General features: G+C 30.3%; 2 protein-coding genes across 2 annotated transcripts; both read left to right on the plus strand.

Moving 5' to 3' along the window:
* Positions 1-990: 990 nt before the first annotated feature.
* Positions 991-4,082, plus strand: LOC125861761 (SNW/SKI-interacting protein A). The gene is made up of 2 exons (XM_049541620.1): positions 991-1,145; positions 2,082-4,082. The coding sequence occupies exon 2, from the start codon at positions 2,116-2,118 to the stop codon at positions 3,919-3,921; it is 1,806 nt and encodes a 601-aa protein (XP_049397577.1). The 5' UTR covers positions 991-1,145; positions 2,082-2,115; the 3' UTR covers positions 3,922-4,082.
* A 10,017-nt stretch (positions 4,083-14,099) lies between these two features.
* Positions 14,100-15,354, plus strand: LOC125862418 (uncharacterized). Its single transcript, XM_049542479.1, has one exon. It carries the CDS (start codon positions 14,264-14,266, stop codon positions 14,924-14,926), a length of 663 nt encoding a protein of 220 aa, XP_049398436.1. The 5' UTR covers positions 14,100-14,263; the 3' UTR covers positions 14,927-15,354.
* The last annotated feature ends 11,691 nt before the right edge of the window (positions 15,355-27,045 follow it).

Consider the following 27,045-nt stretch of genomic DNA (forward strand, 5'->3'; position numbering starts at 1 on the left):
AAACTAATTCTTTATGGAATACAACAAAAACCTCTATAATAATATGATATAATCCAATTGGACCACTAATAAGAAAGAAATCCAACGTAATTGATAAAAAAAAATAAAAATTCAAATACGAAAAGTCCTAGATTCAACAAATATTCACGACAAATGCCATTGAATGCATAATACTTCTACAAATTGTTATTAGGCTTGTTATTAGGCATGTAAAAAACAAAATCCTCCCTAAAATCACACCACGACCTCTGCAATAACTAAGCCCTAACAAGAACTCAAAACAACAAAATTCAAAATGAAATACCAAAAACACAACTGCAAAACAAAGAGAATGAAAATCAGTCAAGAAACTTATAACAATGGAGTGAAACGCGAACTCAAACACTTCACAAAATCGAAAAAAATCGCAGTGAGCAACAATGTAAATCGGGATTAAGAGAGTAGAAGGGTCTAGTTGAAAAGGAGAAAGGAAAGAAATGTTTGAAAGAAAAGGATAAGCCTATTTTTAACATGTCATATCCTATGTGGCATTTTTAAATGACGTGAAAAGCTACGTGTGGCGTTTGTAGTTTACGCACCACTGAGTGGTCAAAAAAAGGGTTTAAAATGTTGAATTTCAGTGGGTTCGAGGGTTCAGTTGACAAAGTCGAGATTAGAAGGGCTCATGTGACAAAATAAGACAAGTACAAGGGTCTCCCAGACCATTCTGCCTTTTAAAATCCGCATTTGAGTTCCGACTAATAATCTGAATTGCGCACTATAGGATTCATTTGGTAGAAACACATCCAACATAATTTTATTCATACTTAAAGCTCGAATTCAAAACTTCTCCGATTAAGAATGAAACTGACCCATCATTGCAGGACGATCAATATCAATAAAAAAATATTTTAATTTTATAAGCACTTAAAAAAAAAGGAGAAGGTGAATTCAAACGGGCTTTAAATCTCTATGCAATAAGAGAAGGAGTAGGATACATATTTTGGGCTCTATATATATAAAATATATAAAGAAAATATAAGCACAGCAAAAAAAAATCCCAATTTTAAGTACCCAAAATCCAACGATTCGTTGGCGATTTCAACCCTCCGGCGGCTACTCTTCTTCGCCTTCTTCTCCGGCGAACTCAGCTAAGAATTCGATTTGTAAGTATCTTATTGTTCTCTATGTATTTACTTCTATCCTTCTCTTTCGTCTGAAACCCTAATCTCTCTCTTATGTATTTTTATTCAATTGTTTTGTTAAATAGTAGTTAAAAAAGCCCTCAAATCTGCTGTGTATGTACTTTGTATGTTTGCCTTTTGATATGTTTGCAAAGTCGTTGTGTGCAGTATATGCTTAATAATATGATTCAATGTATAGAAATCTAGGTGTATGCACCTCTTTTTCTCTACCTGTATTTTTTTCCTATCTGCCTGAAACCCTATCACCTGTTTTTCCAGATTTTTTTTGTGAAATGCTCTATGTGAGATAGATTGTTGTGCTTTTTTTTACTCGGTGCATAACAAAAGTCCTCAGATCTGAGCTTTGCAGTGCTTTGTATTGTTGCTAGTTAATAGATATTGTTGTTTGATTCTTGTGTGGTATAATATTATGAATCAATAGCTAGAAACCTCAGGGGAAAGGGAGTACAACAACATACCCAATGTAAGCCCACGAGTGGAGTGTGGGGAGGGGAAAAGGGAGTAAGGCCATAAAAGATGGAATCTTTACCACTACTTTGTGGGGTTTAGCAGTTATAATTGAAGTTATCAGTTTAAAGTCATTGCAAGTCTGTTTTATTTTCAAAAAAAAATAAAAGTCTGTTTCCTGATTATTTCGAACAACTAATTTGAGCTTTAACGATCAACTAATTGATTGACAAAAAGTCTATGTATTCCAATTGATCTATCAACACTGGTGCTGAGCGTAGGTTGATATGTTAGAGCCGGTTAATTAAGTAATTAATCCTTTTTTATATGGTTGATACTGATCTTTGCATTTAGCTGGTTATGTTTATCAGCAGCATATTTAAAAGGTCTATTTAGACATGGTTGAGAGACTGATATATTGATCTGTACCTGTCTTCTCTGTGTATGCAGTGGCTGTAGGAACTTTAAATCTGGGATTTTCAGCATGGCATCTCTCAAGGAGCTTCTTCCAGCAGCAAAGTCCACTACCAGCACAGTCTATGACCATACAAGTGACCCGTGGTTCAAGAATAGGTACAGTGCAACTGAGGCGGAGAAATCTGCAGTAATCAAGGCAAATCCGGTACCCCCTTATCTAAAACGGGCTGGATTTAGGCCATCCAAGCTTGAGGACTTTGGGGATGGAGGAGCGTTCCCTGAAATCCATTATGCACAATACCCACTTGATATGGGCAGAAAGAAAGACTGGAAAGCCGGGGGAAAGAATTTGCCTGTTACTGTGGATGAGCATGGTGAAGTGCGATATGATGCAATTGTGAGGCAGGGTGAGAATGCAAAGAAAATTGTTTATTCTCAGCATAAAGATCTTATCCCCAAGTTTGTGAAGGAGGACGAGAGTGATGAAGAGATGGATCAGGATGAGAAGCAGAAAGTAATCGATGAGACAATGGAGGAAACTAAAGCAGCACTTGAGAAGATTGTAAATGTGCGGTTGAGTGCTGCACAGCCCAAAAATGTTGCCACACAATCTCAAGAGTCCAAGTTTATTAAGTACAAGCCTTCCCAGCAAGCGGCAGCTTTTAACTCGGGTGCAAAGGAGAGGATTATTAGGATGGTAGAGATGCCCGTGGACCCTCTGGATCCACCGAAGTTCAAACACAAGAGGGTCCCTAGGGCCTCTGGTTCTCCACCTGTGCCTGTTATGCATTCTCCTCCCCGTCCAGTTACAGTGAAGGACCAGCAGGACTGGAAGATTCCACCTTGTATATCAAACTGGAAGAACCCCAAAGGTTACACAATCCCACTTGATAAGCGTCTTGCTGCTGATGGCAGGGGACTTCAAGATGTTCAGATCAATGATAATTTTGCAAAACTATCAGAGGCTCTGTATGTTGCAGAACAGAAAGCCAGAGAAGCAGTTGCAATGCGGTCAAAGGTTCAGAAAGAGATGATGATGAAAGAAAAGGAGAAGAAAGAGATAGAACTTCGGGAGTTGGCCCGCAAGGCAAGATCTGATAGATTGGTTGGGGTACCTTCGGCTGCTGCACATGTACCTTCTGAGAGGGACTCCAGGAATGTTGATGATATGAATGAGGATTATGAGCGAGCAAGAGATTTGCCCAAAGAATCAAGGGGGGAAAGGGAAGAAAGATTGAATAGAGAGAAGATACGTGAGGAGCGGCGCCGTGAGAGGGAGAGGGAGAGGAGATTGGAGGCAAAAGATGCTGCAATGGGTAAGAAGAGTAAGATCACCAGAGATAGAGACCGTGATGTGAGCGAAAAAGTGGCTCTTGGAATGGCTTCTACTGGCACATCAAGAGGAGAGGTCATGTATGATCAGAGATTGTTCAACCAGGAGAAAGGGATGGATTCTGGATTTGCAGTGGATGATTCCTACAACGTCTATGACAAGGGACTATTTACCGCTCAGCCTACTCTTTCTACTCTATACAGACCGAAGAAAGATACTGATTCTGAAATGTATGGAGGTGCAGATGAGCAGCTGGATAAGATCATGAAGACAGAGCGCTTTAAGCCCGACAAGGCATTTTCTGGAACATCTGAGAGGACTAGTACCAGAGATGGGCCTGTACCATTTGAAAAGGAAGTTAAGGAAGTTGAGGAAGCTGATCCATTTGGTCTTGACCAGTTCTTGACAGAGGTTAAGAAGGGAAAGAAAGCCATGTCAAATGTTGGTAGTGGAGGCACCATGAAGGCTAGTGCTGGCTCCACGCGAGATGGTTATGAAACATCAAGCAGAACTCGTATTGCTTTTGACAAAGGGCGTTGAATTGTCTTCCACTGCCAGTGTCCCTGGCCTTTATGTGTTCATCTTTGCTGCATAAGTGAACTACTCTCAATCTTTATACTGTCGTAATGTATTTCTGTTCTTGCAACTTGAGCTTTAAAGTGTTGAAGTCATGCCTACTTCAGGCGATATTATCATCTCTTTAATTATTGCTTTTAAGTCTTTTCTGCCTTGAAACAGTGGTTTTCTTAGATTTGGAGGATGATAATATCCATCGCGTAATTAAGTTGCGTGATTTTGACCCAGTTTGATATGAATATTTTTCGTTTGGATATGTGGAATTTCTGAGAAGTTTTTGCGTTTTTGTTTTGTGGTGTAGGGTCCTTGCCTCTGAATCTTTTGCTGCAAAGGAACTCTCTTTGCACATTTAATTGATACTGATGGAGTGTAGCCAGCCTTGATAAATTCAACTAGTTTCAGTATCAATTTCTGCTATAATTTGCCCAAATGTCATTAACTTAAATTGGTTTCCTCATAAAGTAGTAGTATGCCTGCTCTTGTTTCAACTCATCCTCAGATTTTTGAGTTCTTTAAAGTTATTGGGTTCTATATTAATAAAATAATAATGTGTACATATTCAATGGATCTCACATAAGACAAATATATGATTTGAATCAAAACTATTGGGTTCGATCGAACACATAAACCAGTTCAAGTTTCAATTGAACACAACATTTTCGACACGGAGTATTAACTTACATCTTGGATCTCTCTCTCAGTTTTTCACTATCCAAACGTGATGTTACTTCCAGGCGAGAATTGGCCCTAAGTTCATCATTCAACCCATTCCTCCTGTAGTTAACATCACGAATATGTGGAATTCCGTTATCATGGAAGGTATGGACTTCATTAACTGAATTTTATGTAAATGAGTTCAACTGAACACAGCATTTTCGACATATAGATAGATATATATCTGAACAATCATGAAAATTTCAGAAAAAAATACTATATTTTGGACACATGAGTGCTTAAAAATTTAAATCCTAAAACCGCCTCTGAGTCTTTCACTATCCAAACCTGATGTTACTTCCAGGTGTGGATTGGTGTTAAGCTCATCATTCAATTCATTCTTCGTGTAGTTCACATCACGAATATCTTCTGGAATTCCGTTCTCATCATGGAAGGTATGGAATTCAGTACCAAAATTTTCGATTTCTGTTTCAATGGCCTGAAATTCTTCTTCATCCCTGTTTACAACATATTCAGATTTCTCCATAGTGCTTTTGTCTTCATGTTCAAAATCTCCATTTTGGGAATTTCGAATCTGATACAGAAACCATATGCTAATAACTAGGATGAATATAAGCTTAAAAACTTCTTTGGCCTGAGCTATTTTAACTCTCTGGCTACTAACTGAAGTATTATTCATGCTTGACTTTGGAGAGAGCTGCTTTTGCCTCGATAATTATCTAATGAGAGAAAGCCGATGCAAAAGTAGTTCTTTACACGAGGGAATACCAGACAAACTGACCTCTGCTAACTATTGTTTTATTTAAGATTGGAAGTTCGAGAGATACTAAGGTATAGTGCCTTTGGTTGTCTTGAAGTTGAATTATGAGAGAGAGTTTATGCATAAGTAATTCTTTATGCAAAAAAATGCTAGATAAACTGACATTTGCTAACTACGTTTTATATAAGATTGGAACATTGAATGAAAGGTTCTTTCCAAGACCATATGTTGTTATTGAATAGAAAGCACACCAACAACGTGTGTTGCGTGATTCTAATTTGTTTTTTTGTAGTTGACTGATTAACAATGCCAAATAATTGAATGAAAATAAGCTAGCGTTTGATTGTAGATTTTGAAAATCTATCTTCAAATATCCTTTTGACTATGAAATTTGATCAAATTTTGAAAATTTGTTCTTCAAATATTTTTCAAATTTGACACTTGCACTCAGAAAACATCAATTTTTTTCTAAATAAAATGCATGTCCAAAAGGGACATAAACTAAATTTTTTTAAGTTTCCTCTTTAAAATCTATGACCAAATGGGAGCTAGAGCAAGGAATTTTCAACTAAGCCTCAAAAATTGTTATATATATATAAATAGAAGTGCTTAGGTAGGTGATATTTAAAATGCAAATCGGCTCAATTATAACATGATAAAGCAGTTGGCTCACACTTCCTGAACCTTTTAGTGAAGGAACTTTTTTTTTTAATATTTTGATTGGTCGAAATGTTTTGAAAATATATTTTAATGAGGAAAATAATTTTCTGTAACTAGAAAAATAAGTTTTATAAGTGAAACTTCAATTTCACTGTCTCCTGCTCACCCATGCCTACCCCTTGACCATCCCACTATATATGACCTTCATAGTGTTTTGCTAGATTACATATAAATGTTAAAGGGAAAATGATCTTCTATAATCAGTTACAATTTGGACAGAACGACCATACAAAGTCTTCTCCTTGAAATATGGAAAATGGTGATGAACTTTTCACTAGGGTTGCACCTAATATATACTTTCCGCACCAAATATTTACACCAAACCAAGTAATTTAACCTTAGTTGTTAATAATAAAGTAAAATATCCATTGCTTAATGTGTATGAAGTTATAGTTCTACTAAGCAAAGCATCAAAGGATTTCTTTTGTTGGGCTCTACATGAAAAGGCCCATATTTAGCACTTCATTGAATTGGGCCACAAATTCAAGGCCTAAGTAGGGCTTATTAATGGATTTGAATTGAAGATGGTACACTCGTAGCTAGGTGAGAAGATGAACACTAATATAAAAGCAAAAATATGGATTGAAAGTTTATAAAGATCTTATCGATGATCGTTGATAAGATTTCAAGCTCTGAAAGCTCGAGGACATAACATGGACGGGAAGACCCCATCCATGTTATGCCGGACCATGGGTCAAACGACTAGCAAATATGACAACAAATAATTCTTTTGTGTAGGTATGTAACGTTTGCACATTGAGCAACAATTAATAGAGTATCTTGGGTACTAATAATGGTTTTCTAACTCCACTAGTTCGATTAATTATGATTCAAGTCATATAACACTTGTTAAAAGGGAAACATTTTCTATTCAAAGTTTCTCTATTCCAAAAACTCGAACCAAGAGCTCTGATTCATCCATGCATTCCACCACCCAATAATTAGAGAGATCAACATCAAAGTTGTATTATTTGTTTGAAACTTTAAATTTAGAGGTTTAATGAAATTGGGAAATTATATAGGGGATTTAATTTGTGGCCTAGTCTATGAAAGCAAGTTGTTGAAGCATTAAAGAGAGAATAGGTTTAACAAGAACTTTGGGAGAACAAAGAAAATTTACTGAAAATGACATGTCTATTGGCCTTGACCACCAATAATATAATTCAGCTCCCTAAATATCTTTATAATTAATAGCTCTTTTTTCGGCTGAAGATTTGTTGTAAACAATCTTTCCATCTTTACAATGTGTGGATAACGCTAATACACAACATTTTTCTCGAACTCCACCTGTAGAAATACATTGAGTTGTTGTTGTTTGTAAGCTTTATGTAATGAGGTTCGAAGTATAAGCGTCAACTTGCTTAATTTTCAACATTAATTCAAGTATATAAATCTTTTTAATCTTTTTCTTTATCGAATCTACATGTTGGAAAACATCTTAAAATGTATTATAAGGCACAATAGTTAATATTGTTATAAAATATTATAGTGTGGATGTCCACTACACCAAGAAATTACTCTCACCCATTATCTCCATTACTTTCCTCCATTATGAAGATAACCATAACCTCCAGAGCCTACAACTTTATAACACCATTATTCTTGTAACCTTTCACTTTCATAATCTCCTCCATTATATTCATGTTAATGTCATGTTTATGACTAACCTTTTGTATGCCTCTATGTTACACTATAAATAGAGGCAAGGGTTCATATTGTATACACTTGAAGACTTGGAATAATAAGAAAAGCTCTCATCTCTTGTTTTACTATTTCTATTGCTATCATCTTTTATATTTCTTGTCTTGTTTTACTTTAGTTTTACAATAAATATATATTTTCCCTTAAATAATATTAATATAGTGATTATTTTACTAATTTATCATTATCGATGTTACTTTAAAATTTTAAATTTGACTACTAAAACTCTATTGAGTAGGAAATATTAATTAATAATAGGGGTAAATTTTGTGATAAAAACTAATCTTCTAGTTAGCTAAAGTGAATATTTAAAAAAGAAAAAATTATTTAACAAGTAATGAAAGGGAACAATATCCCACTAATTAGAGATGATTAATAGTATATATTTCAATTATATCCCACTTAGAGATGATTACTAATTAATAGTATATACTTCCATTATATCCCACTTAAAACTTTAAACCATGTCAATAAATATTTTATTTAACACAGAATTAATAGTATATATATATTCCAACTTTGATTGTATAAATAATTTTTTGCAGCTTCACCCTGATGATGTAGTAGTATCTATATTCTAGTATCACCAAAAATAAATATATGTTAGGTTGATGATACTATTTTAGTATTACCCAATAAAAAAATATTTGTTATAAATATATGTTAGGTGATGACACTATTTTAGTATTACCAATTAAATAAATATTTGTTAGGTTGAATAACAAAACCTAGTATGCTTTTTAAAATGTTTTTTTAATCTAGTGCTCAGTATTTATATAGAATTCAATTAAATTTGAATTTGTGTATTATGAAACTTATTCTTAGGGGAGCGTTCTCAACATAATTTTTTTCATTTTCAGAACTCGAATTTGTGATTCTAATTAAAGAATGAAGCAATCTGAACTATCCAACCACATTATATACTTAGCTCCTCACTAAAGCAAGTCTCCAACATGAATTATTGGGATGTTAACATCAAGTGTCTTTCTTTAATTTCTTAACATTCATGAGGAAAGTGATTCTAGCAATTTAATTTTAAAATGCTCTAATAATTGTACAATTGATTAATGTATAGGTACTTTTAGTACTTTAATGATTAATTAATTTAATAAATTAACCACTCAATTATCTAGATATTGAGCTGAGTTTATTAATTAATTGAATCTAATGCAACAACAAAGACACATTGTTTCTGAGTCTTTGGAGCTTAGTGAGCTAATTAAAATATCCTTTAAGACAACTAGAAGATATGCTCATTAAGTAAATTAATTGAAGAAGAAAACTTTTGCTTGGTTTTGTTGACCTGATACGATGGAGTCGGAATTTTCACTAAAATATGAAGAAATAAACATTCGAAGAAGTTTATAAATTCAACACTCATTAATTATATATACAAAAAAAATATTATTTGAACGTTATATATCCCATAATATATGTAAGACAACTAGTAGTGACAGAGTCAAAAATTTTATTGAGGGGGTTTAAAATATAAATAAATAGATACGAAAAAAAAGTCAAAGACGTTCAACACGAACAAAAAATAATATTTCTTCCTATAAATATATCAAAATAATTTTGACCATCTACATGCAGTCAATTACTGGAGAATATTTTACTACGTTTGGTCTATCCACTAAAACAAAAATTTCAGATTCTTGATTTGGCCCATTTGTATTTTCCAGCAAAGTGTCAAATCAGACCAAAAAGAAAAGAGCAAAAGTAATAAAGAAAAAGAAACCACAATGAAAAAATGCTGCCAACTATATCATTCCTTTTTCCTTATTTGCTCCTTAATATTGAATTATTTCTATTCGTAATAAATATTTGAGAATACGCATAATTTTTTTTAAAAAAAAAATCAAAATTATCTAATATGAATATTTTAAAATTGAATATCTAAAAAAGAATTATTGGCAAATAAAAGAGTCAGTGTATTAAGTAAAGTTTTTTCCAAATCTTTTCCCTATTAAATTTCTAGATTCTTTGCCGTCTTTGACTTTAGGCTAAATTTAATTGGTTTTTGCTGTGAATTAAAGTAGTTTTATTACTGATGGTACATATTGGTGAATATTCAAATAAAAATAGACAATTTAATCTATATATTTGAATTGTTTATTTTTTTAAAAAATAATCTAAACTAGTTCTAAGTAAAGTGAATTATATTAAGATATACAACATTTTTATCATCGTAAAGCAGAAGTAAGACAACACAACATCACTCTCTCAGACTTTATTTTGTAGAATTATATTAAGCATGTTATTATTATATTATTTTTTGCTCATTAAGATGATCAACAATTGAATAAAAACCTATAAATCTTTTTAATTCTACAACACCAAACAATTATTTGAATATTTTATTATTTCATTTAGGCACTTGATAAATTAAAAAGTGGATAATATATAAGAATATACACAGTTTAATTTTTGGAGAACATTAAGGTGCTCTTTTTTAAAACTCCAATATCCACGTTCAATTAAATTCGAATTTGCATCGAGAAATTCCACATTGAAGAATAAAATGTTCCCTAACAAAAGCGACTTCATACATAGCTCGAAGTCGAGACCTCTGATTAAGATTGTTAGTGATTTTATATTTTTACTAAAACATAGTTCTCACTTCTTCTTCTTTTAAAAATAAAATAAGAGTCAATAACAAATTTAATTTTAGTAATTAAATTATGTATTTAAAAATGAAAAGTACTTTACACAACTTAATTATCACGTTACATTAATTAATTATTGCAACTACTTTTTTTAATATGACCTACATGAAATGCTTCTTTTAACACCAACTGACAAATAAACATTTACACCACCAAACAACATAAAACTTGAAGACATTCGTACTATGATGTGATTCGAACATTTCTTTAATTTCTTTTATTGTTTTCCACCTAATGTTAGAATTTATATTGGGGTTCGATTTAATTTGAATTCACGTATTATAGCTAGATGCAAGTTTCGGTTTGATTTCTCCTCCGATCCAGCTTATATGATAACATTTGACTCAATATTATATTTTTAAAAAAAATAAAATTATTGTCTTGCATATGCCATGACATTTATCTGATTATAAAAATATGACATTAGAACAAGTTTAAAATTAATTTACTTTTAAATATAAAAAAGTATTTTTTTAACGACTAATAAAAATTAAAGTGTGTCATATGATCGAGAAAAAAAAGTTATTTCTTTCTTTCATGCTCCCTCATTAAAAAAAAGTAATTTGCACAATTTTGAGAAAAATATATGTGATTTAATTACTTACTTCAATCATTGAAATCCAAGCTTTGTCTATTTTTTTTAGGCACTATTTAAAATATTCTTGAAGCTGGAAGACAGCTCCTAGTAATATTATATTAAACAACTTCCAAATAATTAATGTTACAAAAAAAAAAAAAAGGGATAAGGGTCTGAAAAATATCTCAACTTTGGTCGAATTTGTTGTTGCGATACTAAACTTTCATGAGGACCTATTAGCTCCCTAGACTATTTAATACCGTATTTTAAACATATATATTTGTCCACGTGGACATAAAAAATAATGCAAAATTATAAATAGTAATGTGTCCACGTGGGCACATATATACCTTTAAAATACACTATTAAATAGTTCAGGGGGTAAAAAATACGGTACTAAATAGTCTAGGGAGGTAATAGGTCCTCATGAAAGTTTAGTATCGCAACAACAAATCCGACCAAAGTTAGGATATTTTTCAGACCGTTATCCAAAAAAAGATTAAAGAAGTTTCCACCACAATTTCACTCATGAATAATGCGTTTTCCAATTAGGCAGGCAAAAAAAAAAGTGTCCATAATTGTGTGGTTCTATATATGGGTAAAATTATTCACACTAAATAATTATAACAAATTATAATAAGTTTCCATAATTAAATGATCAAATAAGGTGAGAATATGTGATATTTGGCCATTTTTAGTGAAAAATAAAGTGTATATGTCAAATACGTCAGGCATAAAAGTAAATTCAGGATTTACACATTATGAATTTGATAGAATTCTGAATTCAACCACAATCATTACATGTATGAAATTTATCGTTACTATTTATGTAGTTAATTTTGTAACTCATATACATGATCGAAATTAGGATTATTAAGTTCACGCCCTTTTATATCGACTCCGATCATAAATTTATGATTTTAATGTAAACGACCCATCTGGATTATTAAGTGTGTGTTTTCCCATCCTTTTGTCACATCTTTTTATTTCTCTAAAATCAACTAGGCAAATTAAAGTCCTTTTCGTTAAAGAACATTTTGCACAAAAAATTAAAATACTTTCTTTATGGCATACATAAAGCGAAGAAAATCAAAGAGAGAAAAAAAATATAACATTATTTGCATTCTAATAATTTTTTTTGGATAATAACACTTTTGATCCTTCAATCATTAGTAATTATAATTTTAGTCCTTATAATATATGTCAAACCTCGCAATTAATTGTACTGTGCATTTTTAGTTTCTTTGCTTATGAATATTCAGAATTTCTCTATAATATATGACTAAAAACATCGAACCTTTTTCATTTCAAGCATATCAAACCTTGCATTTAATTGCATTGTGCTCACTTTTTTGATTTTTTGCTTATGAATACTCACAATTTTACTATAACGGTTAACCGTTTCACAACTTATTTACTCATGTCTTATATGTTAAGTTTGTACAATAATTTGCTATTTGATAGTACTTATATAATTCTATAAATAATCAAGACATAATATATAAATGTATTTTTTAATTTAGCTTTACCTGATATTTATGTCCTTAAATTTTGAGTGTACACAAATAAACACTCAAACTTATATAGAGTTGAACAATTAGAGACATACGTCCTTCTCTTTTAACATCATATGTGACAATTCGTGTGAGATACACTCGAACTGATTTGTTCTAACATATTTTAAACATGAAGTGACCAATATATATATTTGAGGAATCAAAAGTACTATTACTCAACTATTTTTTATATGTTTCGCAAAATAGAGATGAAAGAGGGTAGGAAGATACCCCAAAATTCTGGAGAACGTGCCACAATCTTGGACTGATTTAATTTAATCACTTTACAACCTTTTATTTAAAATAATAAAATAAAATATTATTGTACCCACTCACTATCATTGAAAGAGAGTGCAATAATAATTTGTTTTTTTTCCTCCCAAAAAAAANGAAAGTCAATTTGACTAATTTTTAAAGTTAAATTAGATTACGTTAATTCGATATTTTTTTAAAAAAAATTAGATATTAAAAAACTATACGAAAAGTACTATAAGTTGCAATTTTTTGCATATCAATATGATGAAAATATACATCATAAAATGTTGGTCAAAGTTCTTATTGTTTGACTCTAAAAAAGGAAACCATGACAATTAATTGTGGACGGAGGGAGTATAATTTTAGTCCTTATAATATATGTCAAACCTCGCAATTAATTATACTGTTCATTTTTGGTTTCTTTGCTTATGAATATTCAGAATTTCTCTATAATATATATATGACTAAAAACATTGAACCTTTTTCATTTCAAGCACATCAAACCATGCATTTAATTGCATTGTGCTCACTTTTTTTATTTTTTGCTTATGAATATTCACAATTTTACTATAATGGTTAAACCGTTTCACAACTTATTTACTCATGTCTTATATGTTAAGTTTGTACAGTAATTTGTTATTTGATATTACTTATATAATTCTATAAATAATCAAGTCATAATATATAAATGTATTTTTTAATTTGGTTTTTACCTGATATTTCTGCCCTTAAACTTTGAGTGTGCACAAATAAACACTCAAACTTATATAAAGTTGAACAATTAAAGACATACATCATTCTCTTTTTAGCATCATATGTGGCAATTCGTGTGAGATACACTCAAACTGATTTGTTCAACATATTTTAAACATGAAGTGACCAATATATATATTTGAGGAATCAAAAGTACTATTACTCAACTATTTTTTATATGTTTCGCAAAATAGAGATGAAAGAGGGTAGGAAGATACCCCAAAATTCTGGAGAACGTGCCACAATCTTGGACTGATTTAATTTAATCACTTTACAACCTTTTATTTAAAATAATAAAACAAAATATTATTGTACCCACTCACTATCATTGAAAGAGAGTGCAATAATAATTTGTTTTTTTTCCTCCCAAAAAAAATAAAATCAATATTATTTTTTTAAAAATATTTATTGTAACCTCTCACCTTCATTTTACAATCCTATATATATACCTCTTTAATCCTTTTTCTCTCTTCACAACCAAACAAACACATCTCTCTTCCTCTTCTCTTTCTCTCTCCCTCTCTCTTAGAGATCGTTCGATTTCATAGTCAGACAGACTTATATTATTATTTTCACAAACATAATCTTTTTTTTCACACTTAACCAGTCGATTTCACAGTCAAACAAATTTACATATAACAACATGGAAATCGAGCCAAGTGCACCTCAAATTGCGGGGAAAAAACTATGGAATATAGTGAGAATTATGTTCTACATGTTGAGGAAAGGCATGTTAAAGAGCAAACTCATGCAAATTACCCTTCAAGACATGTTAAAAAGAGGTAAAATCGTTGGTAAAGCGATAAGCAATCTTATGTTACATCCTCCACACTATTCATCGTCTTCATTTACGTGCAAATCAAACAACAACAACGACGTAGCAATGTCATTTATCACACGTCGTGAATACGAGTTTAGCTGCAGTAATAGTCCTAAATTTCCCCTGTATTTCGCCAATAATAAACGTAGGCGAAATCGTACGTATAAATCAGGGGAAATTGATGTTGTACAAAAAGTATTTGAAATTTTAAATACTACAGGTACAAGTTATGAAGCTGGTGGTACAACTTCTATTGCAGTTGCTTCACCTTTAGCATTACTTGGATTTGGAAAAAGTCCAAATAATGTGAGAAAATTAAGAGTTACTGATTCACCATTTCCAATAAAAGATTCAGAGGAAAATTATAATTCACAAGTTGATAAAGATGCTGAAGAATTCATTAAGAAGTTTTATAAAGATTTAAAGCAACAAAAAAAGATAGCATCTCTTGAATCTCCATCTCCATATCATGTTTATGCTAGATGATTTTTTTTTAAAAAATTGTGTAATAAAATTAGTGAATTTTTTATTTCCTAAGTTTTTTTTTTTTTTTTGGGGACTAGGAGTTCCATGACTACCTTCATTGACACACAAAGTCAAGTTTGTTTGCGTTTTTGGTACGGAGCGCAGATTGGATATCAAATACCAGATGAGATATAAAAGAAGTCGAAATTATATTGCTTATGTTTTTTTTTTTTTTTTTGACTTTTTCAAAGTTTTTTTCTTTGTGTTATGAAATTGAAGGTGGGACATTAGTTTGCTTGAAGAGATGTATGTGGTTGATCCTATAATCCAAAAAAGGGAAACTCTTGTTTTTATATTATTTCTTTTGTTTCAATTTATTACATGTCTTAATTAGCTTTTCTCTTTTAAGTAATTTTTTTGGAAAGAAAGTGTCATTTTTTTATGTTTAATAAATTTGTAAATCCTACATTTTCATTTTATCGCTAATGACATTCTCTATTCATGTTAAAGATTACAAGATTAGAAAGATAATTTTGTTATGTTATACATTTAATTTTGAATTAATAAAATTCAAAAGTTCTGTTTACATTGCTAAACTTGCCCCAGTCAAACTAATAAAAAATATGGTTTGTTACACTAAATTCTCGCTATGAGTGAGATTCGGAGAAGGGTTGAACTATAAAAGTTTATTGTACACGATCTTACTCTATATATCTACAAGAGACTATTTCCACTCGCTCGAATCTATAATCTCATGAACACATAACAACAAATTTTATCAGTTATTACCCATCAAATTAATATATATATAGGAATTTTCTTTTTTCGGTTAGAAGTTGAAGGTGGGACATTAGTTTTGCTTAAAGAGATGTATAATGCTTGAATTTTAACCCAACAAACGGCCAACTCTTTAATTTCCTTCTACAAATTAATTATGACATTGAACCTTTGGTTGGTATGGTGGATAGGGCTACAAGTTGCTTCTTTTTTGGTGGGGGTGGGGATGGGGATGGGACACATGGCACGTGGCATTCTGAAAGTGGACATGTAAAATATATCGTTTTTTACATATCACGGTAAAGAGCCGTCTAAAATATATCGTTTTTCACATATAAATAAATATGTAAAATATATTTCTTTTTGTATATAACTTAAAAATGAATACGTAAAATATATAGTTTTTCACATATCATTTAAAAGCTGACTTAAAATATACTCCTATCATTTTAGGCACATCACCTTAGGACGATCACTCCTTTCATCAAGAAAAGAGGGTTCTTAGCTTCTTTGTAGTTCAAATATTATTATTTTTTGGTCTAAATGATGAGCATTGTGGTAGTAAATTTTTTTTTTTTAAAAATAGTTCTCTTAAACCTTTTCTTTTCTTAAAAGTTTTCATTTTACTTATATTATTCTTGTTTATCATCAAGTCTTTTATTTGCATTGAAGTCCTGATTAATCTATATTCACGTCAAATAAAGTTTATTAAAGGAAAAAAGTGATTTAATATAGGATTTTTTTTAATTCTCGCACTACATAAAATCAAGTCTTTTCCGACAAAAGCAATTCGACATACCAGCACACTATTTTTTCCAATAACCACAAATCAGTCAGAAATTTATTATTTTCAACTGTTATATGTTTATTTTTCCCCTCGTAAAAATATTTTTTAATTAATAATATGATAACTCGAATCTCAAATATTTGATTAAGGATGAATGAATTATATCCATTTTTATCTTTAGCTTTTATATTTGTATTATTCTTGTTGGCCAAGTGAAAGATAACTTTTTGGAAAAAAATAATTAAAAGAACCTATAAGAAGAAACTATATGTTTTGGAATTAATCATTATCTCTTTTTTTTTTGGAAACTTTATTGATTTTTTTTCTCTGTTTTCTCCATTCGTAACGGTCTATTAGTGATTAATTTGTGCCTATTGTGGTAGTCAATTTGAGTAGTTAGAAGGTCACCTGTCAAACACAGAAAAACAAAGACGTTATAATAATAATATTAATTATAGCATTTATGATGATTAATATACACTAAGCTTTTGAATAAGTCATAAGTTATAGTATATGATGGATACGTTTTAGGTGTGAATTTCAATTAACAAATAGTAATTGGTGTTTTAAGAGAGAAATCGTTTCTATTTTAGCCAATTTTACATAAATTAATTATCTCATTAATTAGATATAAAGTGTCACATATAACTGTTAATTAAAATAAATTTTAACACTCTTTTAGTTTGTGGTTTAATCCTTGAATAAATGATCATTCAAGGTATATTTAAGAATTAGGTTGATGACCATCAAATTAAAGATTATAATGAAACAATCTTTTTAATTATCTTTTATAAGATATTTTGATATTCAAGCTATGTAAAAGAGTAGCTTTTGGTAGGGAAAGTTTTATTGTTAAGGTGAGATTTTCATTGCGAATTCAAATTTTACTCCATCTCAAAGTAGTTATAGGACAGTGGATGGAAAAAAACATTAGGCCGGTGATATTTTTTTTATAACATTTTTTTTTACTTATTATTAAATCCTCTAAATAACATACAAATATTATAACATCCATAAACCTTGCATGATAATTAATTAATATAATATGTACTCCTTTTTTCTTTCACTTATAATAGTTTGGTATTTTTGCAATAATTATCATATAGATTTAGAATATAAATAAAATTCAGAAAGTTTAAAGGAAGTGTGTGTATATATATATATATTTATTTATTTTTATTTTTTTTGGTAAAATTATTATAAAGTGGAAAAAATAAAGACAAAGATTTTAGATAATATTATAAAAAAATACTTTACCAAATAAAATATCGATTTAATATATATATTCATGTTTGTGGGTAAGTAATCAGATAATAATGAAGATACCTTTATTTATGTGGTAAGTAGGATACCCTTTCTTAGTGGCTTATAGGTTGTAAAAAGAATCTATTTTTGGTCCTATATATGTACAACTTCTATTACCAAAAAAAAATGGTTTGAAAGTCATCTTCTTGGTCAGTTGTTGGCTATTTTTTTTTTTGTGAGTCCAGCTTGTCAACATACCCACACTAATAATTTGATGAGACATTAATGGTCGAGACAGTGGTGAAGTTAAAATTTTCATTGAGAGATTAAAAATATTAGATTTTCATATAGATTGGAAAATGGATTGGTGAATGGTGATGAGTGATGACACTTATATATAGACTTGGTCAATTATTTCCGCTAGAACTAGCTTTTGGACGGTATTGAATTGGTTCAGTTGTCACAACTTTATTATATTGTATCAAAGCCATGGGGTTCATCTCTTTTTGGGCTTCCGACCCACGTTTTCCAGTTAGGCCTGAACTTGAAGAATGTGCTAGAATCCTACATCGATTGAGGAATGGATTGATAATGACACCTATATAGATTTGGATAATATCTGTACAATAAACATGGGGAAAAAAATCAAAAAAGAAATATTTGATATATAGGATGTATTCAACATGGAGGAAAATATTTTTCTAAAAATTACTTTTCACGTGGAAGTACAATAAATTAAACAAGTTCAACAAGTAACATTTCATATTAATGGTGTCGTTTCTACCTATCAAAACACTTCATTTTTACTCTACCCACAGAGTCCCCATTCCCATAACCCCACACCCCAACCTCCATCCTCAACCTTCCGTAATATTTATTTAGATTATATATAAATACTTGTGAGAAATTAATCCAAATTTAAGGCGAGTTCCGTGAATCAATTGGTGAAAAGAACATGAAAAACTTATATTGAATTTGAAAATTATTTGTTTTGTGTTTTAATTGAGTATTTGACATGTTCATAGTCATTCAATTAGTGAAAGGAACATAAAATCATAATGAGGAGCAATTTTAGTTGAACATTAAGACTTAAATTCATTCACATAATGAGCAACCAATCAAAGAAAAAAAAAAGAAAGAATAAACCTATTTTTAATATATGTTTTCGTAAAAAATTAAAGGTCCTTATTTTTGGGAAGAATTAACAAGCAAAAAGTCATGAAACACAATTACATCCTGTTTAAGATCTCAAGATTATCTTTTTAATTTTGTTATCTTTATACCTAGTCAAATTGGGACGGCAATAATAACAACATAATGTAATCATACAGATAAAATCTGAAAAAAATATTTTGTATGCAAATTTTACTTTAATTTCATAAAGACAAAGAAATATAGTATATCTAAACACTCTCGACTCAAATAAAATAATGTAATCAAACTAAAACACATAGATTAAAAAAGATAAAATACATATGCATGTCAGTTGAACGATTGAACTCGTGTTGTGTATTTATTTTGTGTGCAATGAAGAATGTAGGATTAATAAATTTCTGACAAGGAAATGAGTTGCAAAAATTATAATTTATTTAAATGTCAGCCAACCAAATTTATATGTGGCTATGTGGCAATCATCAATTAATATTGAGTTGGAGGAAGGACCTTACTATTACTACTTATTCACATTAAATGTGATATGTAGGGGAAAACTATGCGGATAAGTAAATATATACTAGTTAATTAGCTTGTAACTTAATTTTAGCTATAATTACGTTATCTCGGATCTCCTCTCTCTCGCCCCTCTTCTTTTTTGTTCATGTACAAATATAAATGATCAGATACAAGTTATACATACATATACAATAATATGACAGATATGCAAATACAATTAGCCTCTCTTCACCCTCTGCCCTCTCTCGCTCAACTCTCTCCTCCCTCTCCCAATCTCGCTCGCCACTCTCCTCCCTCTCCCGATCTCGCTCGCCTCTCTCCTCCCTCTCCTCATCTCGCTCGCCTCTCTCCTCCCTCTAACATGTAGCTACAAATCGTAATTAACAAACTATAATTATGGAGCATAATTAAGTTATTTTTGAGTGGCTATAAGCGAAAATTTCCCATATATATATGTATCTGTCAATTTTTAATAATTCTGTAAAAAGATAAAAATTATACATGCTGACTAGAGCTGTCAAAAAGGGCTTAGCCCACGACCGGCCTAACCCAATTCATTATTGGGTAGGGTTGGGAAAGGTTTTTTCAAGCCCATTTAAAGCTAGGGTCCATATAAGTAATTGACCCTTAAGGCTTGATCGGGGCTTGGTAAGGGTCAGCCCATGGACGAAAACTATTTATTTTAGGGTAACTTACAAAAATCCCATTAGCGTATCAACTAATTACTTAGATGCATGCTATGTTGTAATATTACGAGTCTTTTCATATTTTGGTGCATTCAGATACATGGACTCAAAATTAAGTGTAATTTATTCTAGATACACTCTATCCAAGTGGAATTGTATGTATCTAGGATACATAGACAAATCTTGCACCCTCGCCTCTCTCCATCTTACTCGCCACTCTCTTATCTTGCTCATGAATCTGGGATGCATCACACTAGATACATGTATCTCGCGTATCTAGTATCCTAGATATATGCTAAGCACATTAGAGCTTTTGCTAGTGTTATTGAAACAACACCATTGTTTGTCATATTTGATTTAAAAATCTTCTTATTTTCTTGATGTTATAAAATTTTAAGTTTGAAAAGAAAAAAGAAAGAAGGGCTTGCCCGTCCTAGCCCGCGTTCCTTCTAGGATTGACTTGGTTGAGCATTTGCATACCCTTCCAAATTGAGGGTCATCCGGCCCTAATCCATCAAATTCCTTCGCCCGCGAGACTTGGACCGGGTGGGGCTGGGCTGACCCTTTTTGATAACGTTAATGCTGACAATGCATATAACATGTTATTTATTGTTTTTTTTTTTTTCTGTTTTGATATTATATTATATGTATTATTGCTATAATTTTTTCTCCAATATATTTCAGCATGATCACTTCATTACTAGATCTTTCATTCTTCCAATTCATACATGTTTTTATTATATTTTACTTGAATCGAGGATTTATTAAAAATCATTTTTTCATCTTCACAATATAAGACCAGTAAAGCTACATAAACACCACCTTCCAAAGATTTCATTTGTGAAACTTAAAGCTCATTTCTATATATAAACATTAATTGGTTATAACCTTAAAAAAGAGGAGGCAGATTTCTAAAAAGTACATATAATTTAACTTGTAGCTTAGTTAGATTAATGATTGTTTATATAGAGTTCTGCCATCTTATGAATGTTCATTATCGTAGCATTTCTCAAAGGGAAGTTTAGCACTCTACGATATTTTTGAATTTTATTTTGTAGTTGTCCCATTTCGACAACAATTACAGAAAAGTTGTTTATAATATTCATAGACATACATATTAATACTCAATTTCTTTGATTCGAATTTGATGAAATGAAATTACGTTTATTGATTCTATTAATTTAAATTCGCCATTAAAAAAATAAATCACTTTCTAACATATCAAAGATTTTTTCATTTTAAAAATTCGCACACAAAACGTCTTAGAATAAACTTATTATTAGCCAACATGCAAGTACATCGAAATTTCATTGATATACACACATTATATTATATGCCAACAAAATCCACCCACCCCCAACTAAAATAGCCATGTAAATTTATTGAAAATAACTTTATTTGAATACTGGACTAATGTTGTTGGATCAATAATGCAATGTTTTGCTTAAACAGAATATAAAGGAATTAATTAGTATAATTATTTATTTTTATTTTTATTTTTTTTGTAATATGTATCCACCGTACGAGTCGTGCAAATATTTAATCGTACGTGGGAACCCTACCTTTTCTTTTTAATTTATTTGTTTTAGGTGAAATTAAAATAATTGGAATAGCATTTTCGGTCTCTCAATTATTTATAAATTTTAATTTTAATCTTTATTATATATGACTCAATATATTTAATCTTTAATTAGTTAAAATATACATTTTCAATCTTTATATTAAAAAAAGTTATATTTGGATATTTTTAGAAGTGTATAACCCTTAAAATGCAAATTAAACTAACAATAGAATACGTTTAAACTTAATCTACCATAAAAGTGATTAATGGTAAAACGATTAATCATTTTGGAATTTTTTTGAATATTCATAAGCAATGGTATAACTTATAAGAATGCATATTTTCATTAACTGAGAGTTAAATTTACATAATTAAATATTACAAAAATTAAAATAAAATTTTGCAATAATTAAGAAACCAAAAATACGATTAACCCAAAATAATTATATGATTAAGAGTTTGTTCTAGTTGGTTGCAGCATCTTCAAATTAATTACAAAAAATCTGTTCGAATCAAATCAGGATATGTTCAACAAGATTTGTTCGAACCAAACCAAGATAAAAGAAATTATATTAATATAATCTTTCACTTAGATGTAAGACTCTCATTGTGGTACAAATGAAAACGCATGTTACACTATGAAAGATAGGACGGAATAAGCTGATACATTATTTATCTACTCAATAACCTTATACAAGTCGATAATAGCATTATCCATTGTTAATTCTTGAGAAATAGATGTTGGCTGTTGGCTCTTTAGAAGGTGAAGATCAAATTACACCTAGCTAGCTAGCTACAAAAATCATAACTATAGAGATTAGTGGTAGGTTGAGAAAAATAAAAAATTGTGGTTGTGAATTCTCTATGATTAATGAAGAGTCTTTCTCATGCATTTAAAGTTGGGGGCCTAGCTTGGTTTTTCCTTCTATAATTCCACATATATACCTTTTAGTTCTATCTTCTTCAATTAAAAGTTTGATTGGCCTATTTGATGTTTATCCACTACTCTACATTTCCAACTCAACTTCTATGGTATACACATACATACTGAATAAGGACGGAGCTAAAGTTCTAGTTATTGATTTAACGTAATTTAATAGCTTTGATTTTAAGTTCATTATCTGAAAATGGTTAATTTTCGATGGATGTCACATTGTAATATAGCTCAACGATAAGAGGTTTAGAGTTTCATTGCAAAATTTTCTTTAAAAAAACGATATTTTTTTGTTATTATATGTATTGAGTTAAGAAAGTTACCCATAGTTTATTCAAAACTTACTAAGCATTTTATTTTCCTAATTTTCAACACTCATAAACTTAAAATTCTGAATATGTTCTGATACTAAACTTGAATTTCAAACATGTTATTATAGTTTAATTTTAGTGGTACTGGTTGCTTTGTATAGGTGTTATTTTATCTTTATATTTAACACTTTATGATGTAATTGAATTTGATGAAGTTGACATGTGTCCATGCATACATGCACATCTCTATCATATTATGAACTCTTCATCTACTCATTGCTCATCCAATTGATTAGCCTACATTTCTACATCAAAGATTCATCATATACAAGTTGGATGTCATGATTTTTGAAAGTGATACTTCCTTTTAGGTTTTTGTATCTCTAAAGTTGAGGTTTGGATTATCATAACAATATCAAAGATAATATTAGTCGTTAAGAAATGAATCTCAATTCTAACTCAAATCAATAATAATAAGATAATGAGGATTATCTAAAACTATATAAGAAAGCCAAATATTCACATCCTACCCATGATGTAGTAACTCAATATTTTGTACTCAGAGGCGAATCTAGGATTTAAAGTTAATAATTTTCCAGTGATTTCATATTCTGAAAGTTTTATCATATCATGTGCCTAAGAGTAATCGATCCATCATCAAGAGGGACCTAAAAAAACTTAAGCAAGTTCGATAATTTCTACCATTGGACCAAGTGATTACTTAATTAATTATTGGGTTATGTTCTTCCCATTTAATAAATTTTTCAATATAAATACAGGATCAGTGTGAAAGTTATTAATTTGCAGGAAATCCACTCCCACCATCTTACATCCACCCTTGTTCGCACATTCAGAATTGGACATCTTAAACATACAATGTAAAATAGGGACTCAATATCAGAAATCTTTAAAAAAAAAAAGTGATAAATATGACTCTAATGCTAAGTAACTAACTATGAATACATCACACTCTTTAATTAGGGTGTGACTTTTCCCCAGACCTTACAAATATAAGATATTTTATGCGCCCAAGTTGGATCCCTTATGAAGCAAAGATATATTAGAGTTTTTTAATATTGTTACTTTTCTATGCTGTGTCTCATGAATCTTTTCGCTACGGTTCGGATTGCTCTGCATTAAGAATAAGAAGATGCATATCCAAAATATTCAATATACAACTCTTTGCTTTCCAATGGATATATACCATAGATCTACGTGTGGATATCTGAATCAAATGCACTATATTTCACTTTTTTAACCCAAAAAAAAAAGTTAAAACAAAATAAAGTGCTTTTTTCCTTGGACATTTACTAGTGCATGCTCCCAATTAGTAACTTTAAAGCAGAGAATATTCTACGGACTACGTGCTTTTTTGGTTAAAAGAAAGGGAAAGTTACGGTTATATATTCGTTCGATTAACTAGTTTATCAATATGATCAAAATATGTCTAATATATGTACACGGTCAATGTATATATTTTGCATATGTATATAAAAATAGATACTATATGTATAACATATGTATATAAATTTTTGTATAAAGTATATATAACCAATACATTTTATTATACATATCATAAACTAGTTGATCGAAATATTTAGAAAGTAATTATCCCTAAAAGAAACATGCAACTCAACTAACAAAAGAGTGTCCCTTTTTTTTGCATGGCCCCTCCATTATTGCCTACTAGAGCTTATTGATAAGTATAATACTTCATATATTTTTTTGGTTTAATATAACCATCCTGTGTATTTCAAAGCCTTTAAGTTGATTTATTCGGATATAGATTCTTTATAAAATAGATGATCAAATTCATTATTTACTAATTTTCTTAACCGTTATACTTAGATTATGCATTAATGATACATATATTATACATTCATCAGCTAATTTTAGTTTAAACAATTGGATGACCGATTATTTAGGTAAATTCTTCATTTGGAATTCACATTGGATACGTTCATTATGAAGTAAATTAAAGCACTCTCTATCAAAGTGGTCGAACTCGAGATCTCTACTTAACCAATCATACAATACTGCTTACAAGCTTAACAAAATCACGTAGGTTTAGGCAATATTCTGTATCTATGTTTTAAAACCTACTTAATTATATGCATATAACACTATTATTTGTTCAAAACTCAATGATTTATTTTTTTTATTTAAAATTCAAAATTTATAAACTTCTGTCAGCTCATCACACCCCTTGATGATAATTCTTTATTTTTTTTGTTCAAAGTTTGCTTTGATTTGATTAAACATAGAACCATTTTACTTTGGTGGCAAATATAGACAATGACAATATAATGAAAAAGTAAAAAAAGATAATGTTTATTGGTTATTTGTCGTACAAATTTGTAATTCTCCTTTATTTGGTTTAGTGCATTGTCGTCTTGCTCTTTAATTATTTTTTTTCTTTCTCCTTTTGCTTTTGAATTGACTTGTATTGTCGATAGTTTTTTCTTTTCGTGGTTATTTTAGATGCTCATATTATATTATTCACGCTTCAACTGTCAGGTTTTGACGTGTAGGAAGGTGTTATGCTCCTCCTTTTGCTTCATGAATTGACATTTATATAGTTGATAGTTTCTTCTTCTTTTTGATCCAGTTATTTTAAACGCCATATTATGTTATTCACGCTTCAATTGGCAGATCTAGGCTTGTAGGGAGGTGTTAAGTTGCTCCTTTTACTTTTGAATTGACATGTATCGTCAATAGTTTCTTCTTCTTACTATTTTAAACACCCATATTATATTATTCACGCTTCAGTTGACAAGTCTAGGCAGACAAAAATTGAAGATATTAAGTTTCTCCTTTTGCTTTTCACCTGACATGTATTGTCGAATGCCAATAGTTTTTTCTCATTTTCTTCTTGATTCGGTTATTTTAGACCCTCATATTATATTATCCACGCTTCAGTTGGCAGGTCTAAGCGCATGAAGGTATTAAGTTCCTACATAAGCTATTTAGAATTGTGGCGTCTCTTTTATATGATTTTGACAATTATCACCTAACTTTTGAAATAGCGTTAAGAATACGATTTATTTCTTAATTAACAACATGATTAAGTAATAAATATATGGAAGAAAGACATATCTTGCATTAATCAGTTTGGTATAAAAAAATTACACTATATAGTTCCACAATTTTTTTTTATATAGATAAATATTTACACATACAAACATGTTCTCACTACTACCCTAAAAGATTAATGTAAAACGATATTTAAAAAAAATAATACTTATTAACTTAAAATCTGTAGTTTTTATTTTTTGTTAAGACTTTGGAGTTGTGAATCCATGAAAGTGATTGGGCCCATATTCGGCTGGTGATATCTGCTTGATCCCACAATGAGGCCCAGCCCAACTAAAAACTGATTGGGCTGAAAATGTCTCACTCTAGTAACAAGGAAAAAAGAGTTTGGATCCATTAGCTTTTCCACGAGATAGGAGTAAGATAAACGGTATGTTATTATTATTTTTATGAGCTTTATAGGTTTGTTGTGTAGTGTAAAGATCCCAAAATGAAACTATCAAGAGGCACAAGTAACAAATGTAATTGTATTATGGAAAAAAATAATCATAATTGACATAGTTTAGAGCATACTTTCGAATCATAATACAATTTGTATATTTATGAGACATAACTATAATTTTGTATCATTGTATTCAGTGACAGTGCTAAAATTTTCACTAAGGGAGTTCAAAATATGAAGAAGTAAATAGGCAAACTAGTCGATAGGGGTTCAACATCTATTATACATACATAGAAAAATAATTTTAACCATTTATAAATAGCATAACTTTTTTCAAAAGGGTAGGGCTCCGAGCTTGTATCAAACGACTATCAACTTAATTGTTTGAGACATATATCAACGATATCATCACATACTATATCAACTGAAAATAATGTGAAAAAGCTATATCAACACATATTGCATAAGTACTAATAGCTACATCTCATAATCGTTTTAAAACCATATCTACATTTCGTAAATACAACGTAAACATTTGTCACGTCGCATAATTCTTCCTCTATCTAATCCAAAATCAAGGCCCAATTAACTTGGGCTCAAACGACCCATTTATTTCCCGGGTCGGGGCTCCCAAATTTCTCACACGGTCCTACCTTAGTTACCATATTCGCGACAACACCGAATCAACGCTCT

Source organism: Solanum stenotomum, chromosome 4 (assembly GCF_019186545.1).
Source record: "Solanum stenotomum isolate F172 chromosome 4, ASM1918654v1, whole genome shotgun sequence".
NCBI lineage: Eukaryota > Viridiplantae > Streptophyta > Magnoliopsida > Solanales > Solanaceae > Solanum > Solanum stenotomum.

Excerpts from the sequence above, each read along its gene's own strand:
- LOC125861761 (XM_049541620.1), top strand. The coding sequence starts at position 2,116 with ATGGCATCTCTCAAGGAGCTTCTTCCAGCAGCAAAGTCCACTACCAGC.
- LOC125862418 (XM_049542479.1), top strand. The coding sequence starts at position 14,264 with ATGGAAATCGAGCCAAGTGCACCTCAAATTGCGGGGAAAAAACTATGG.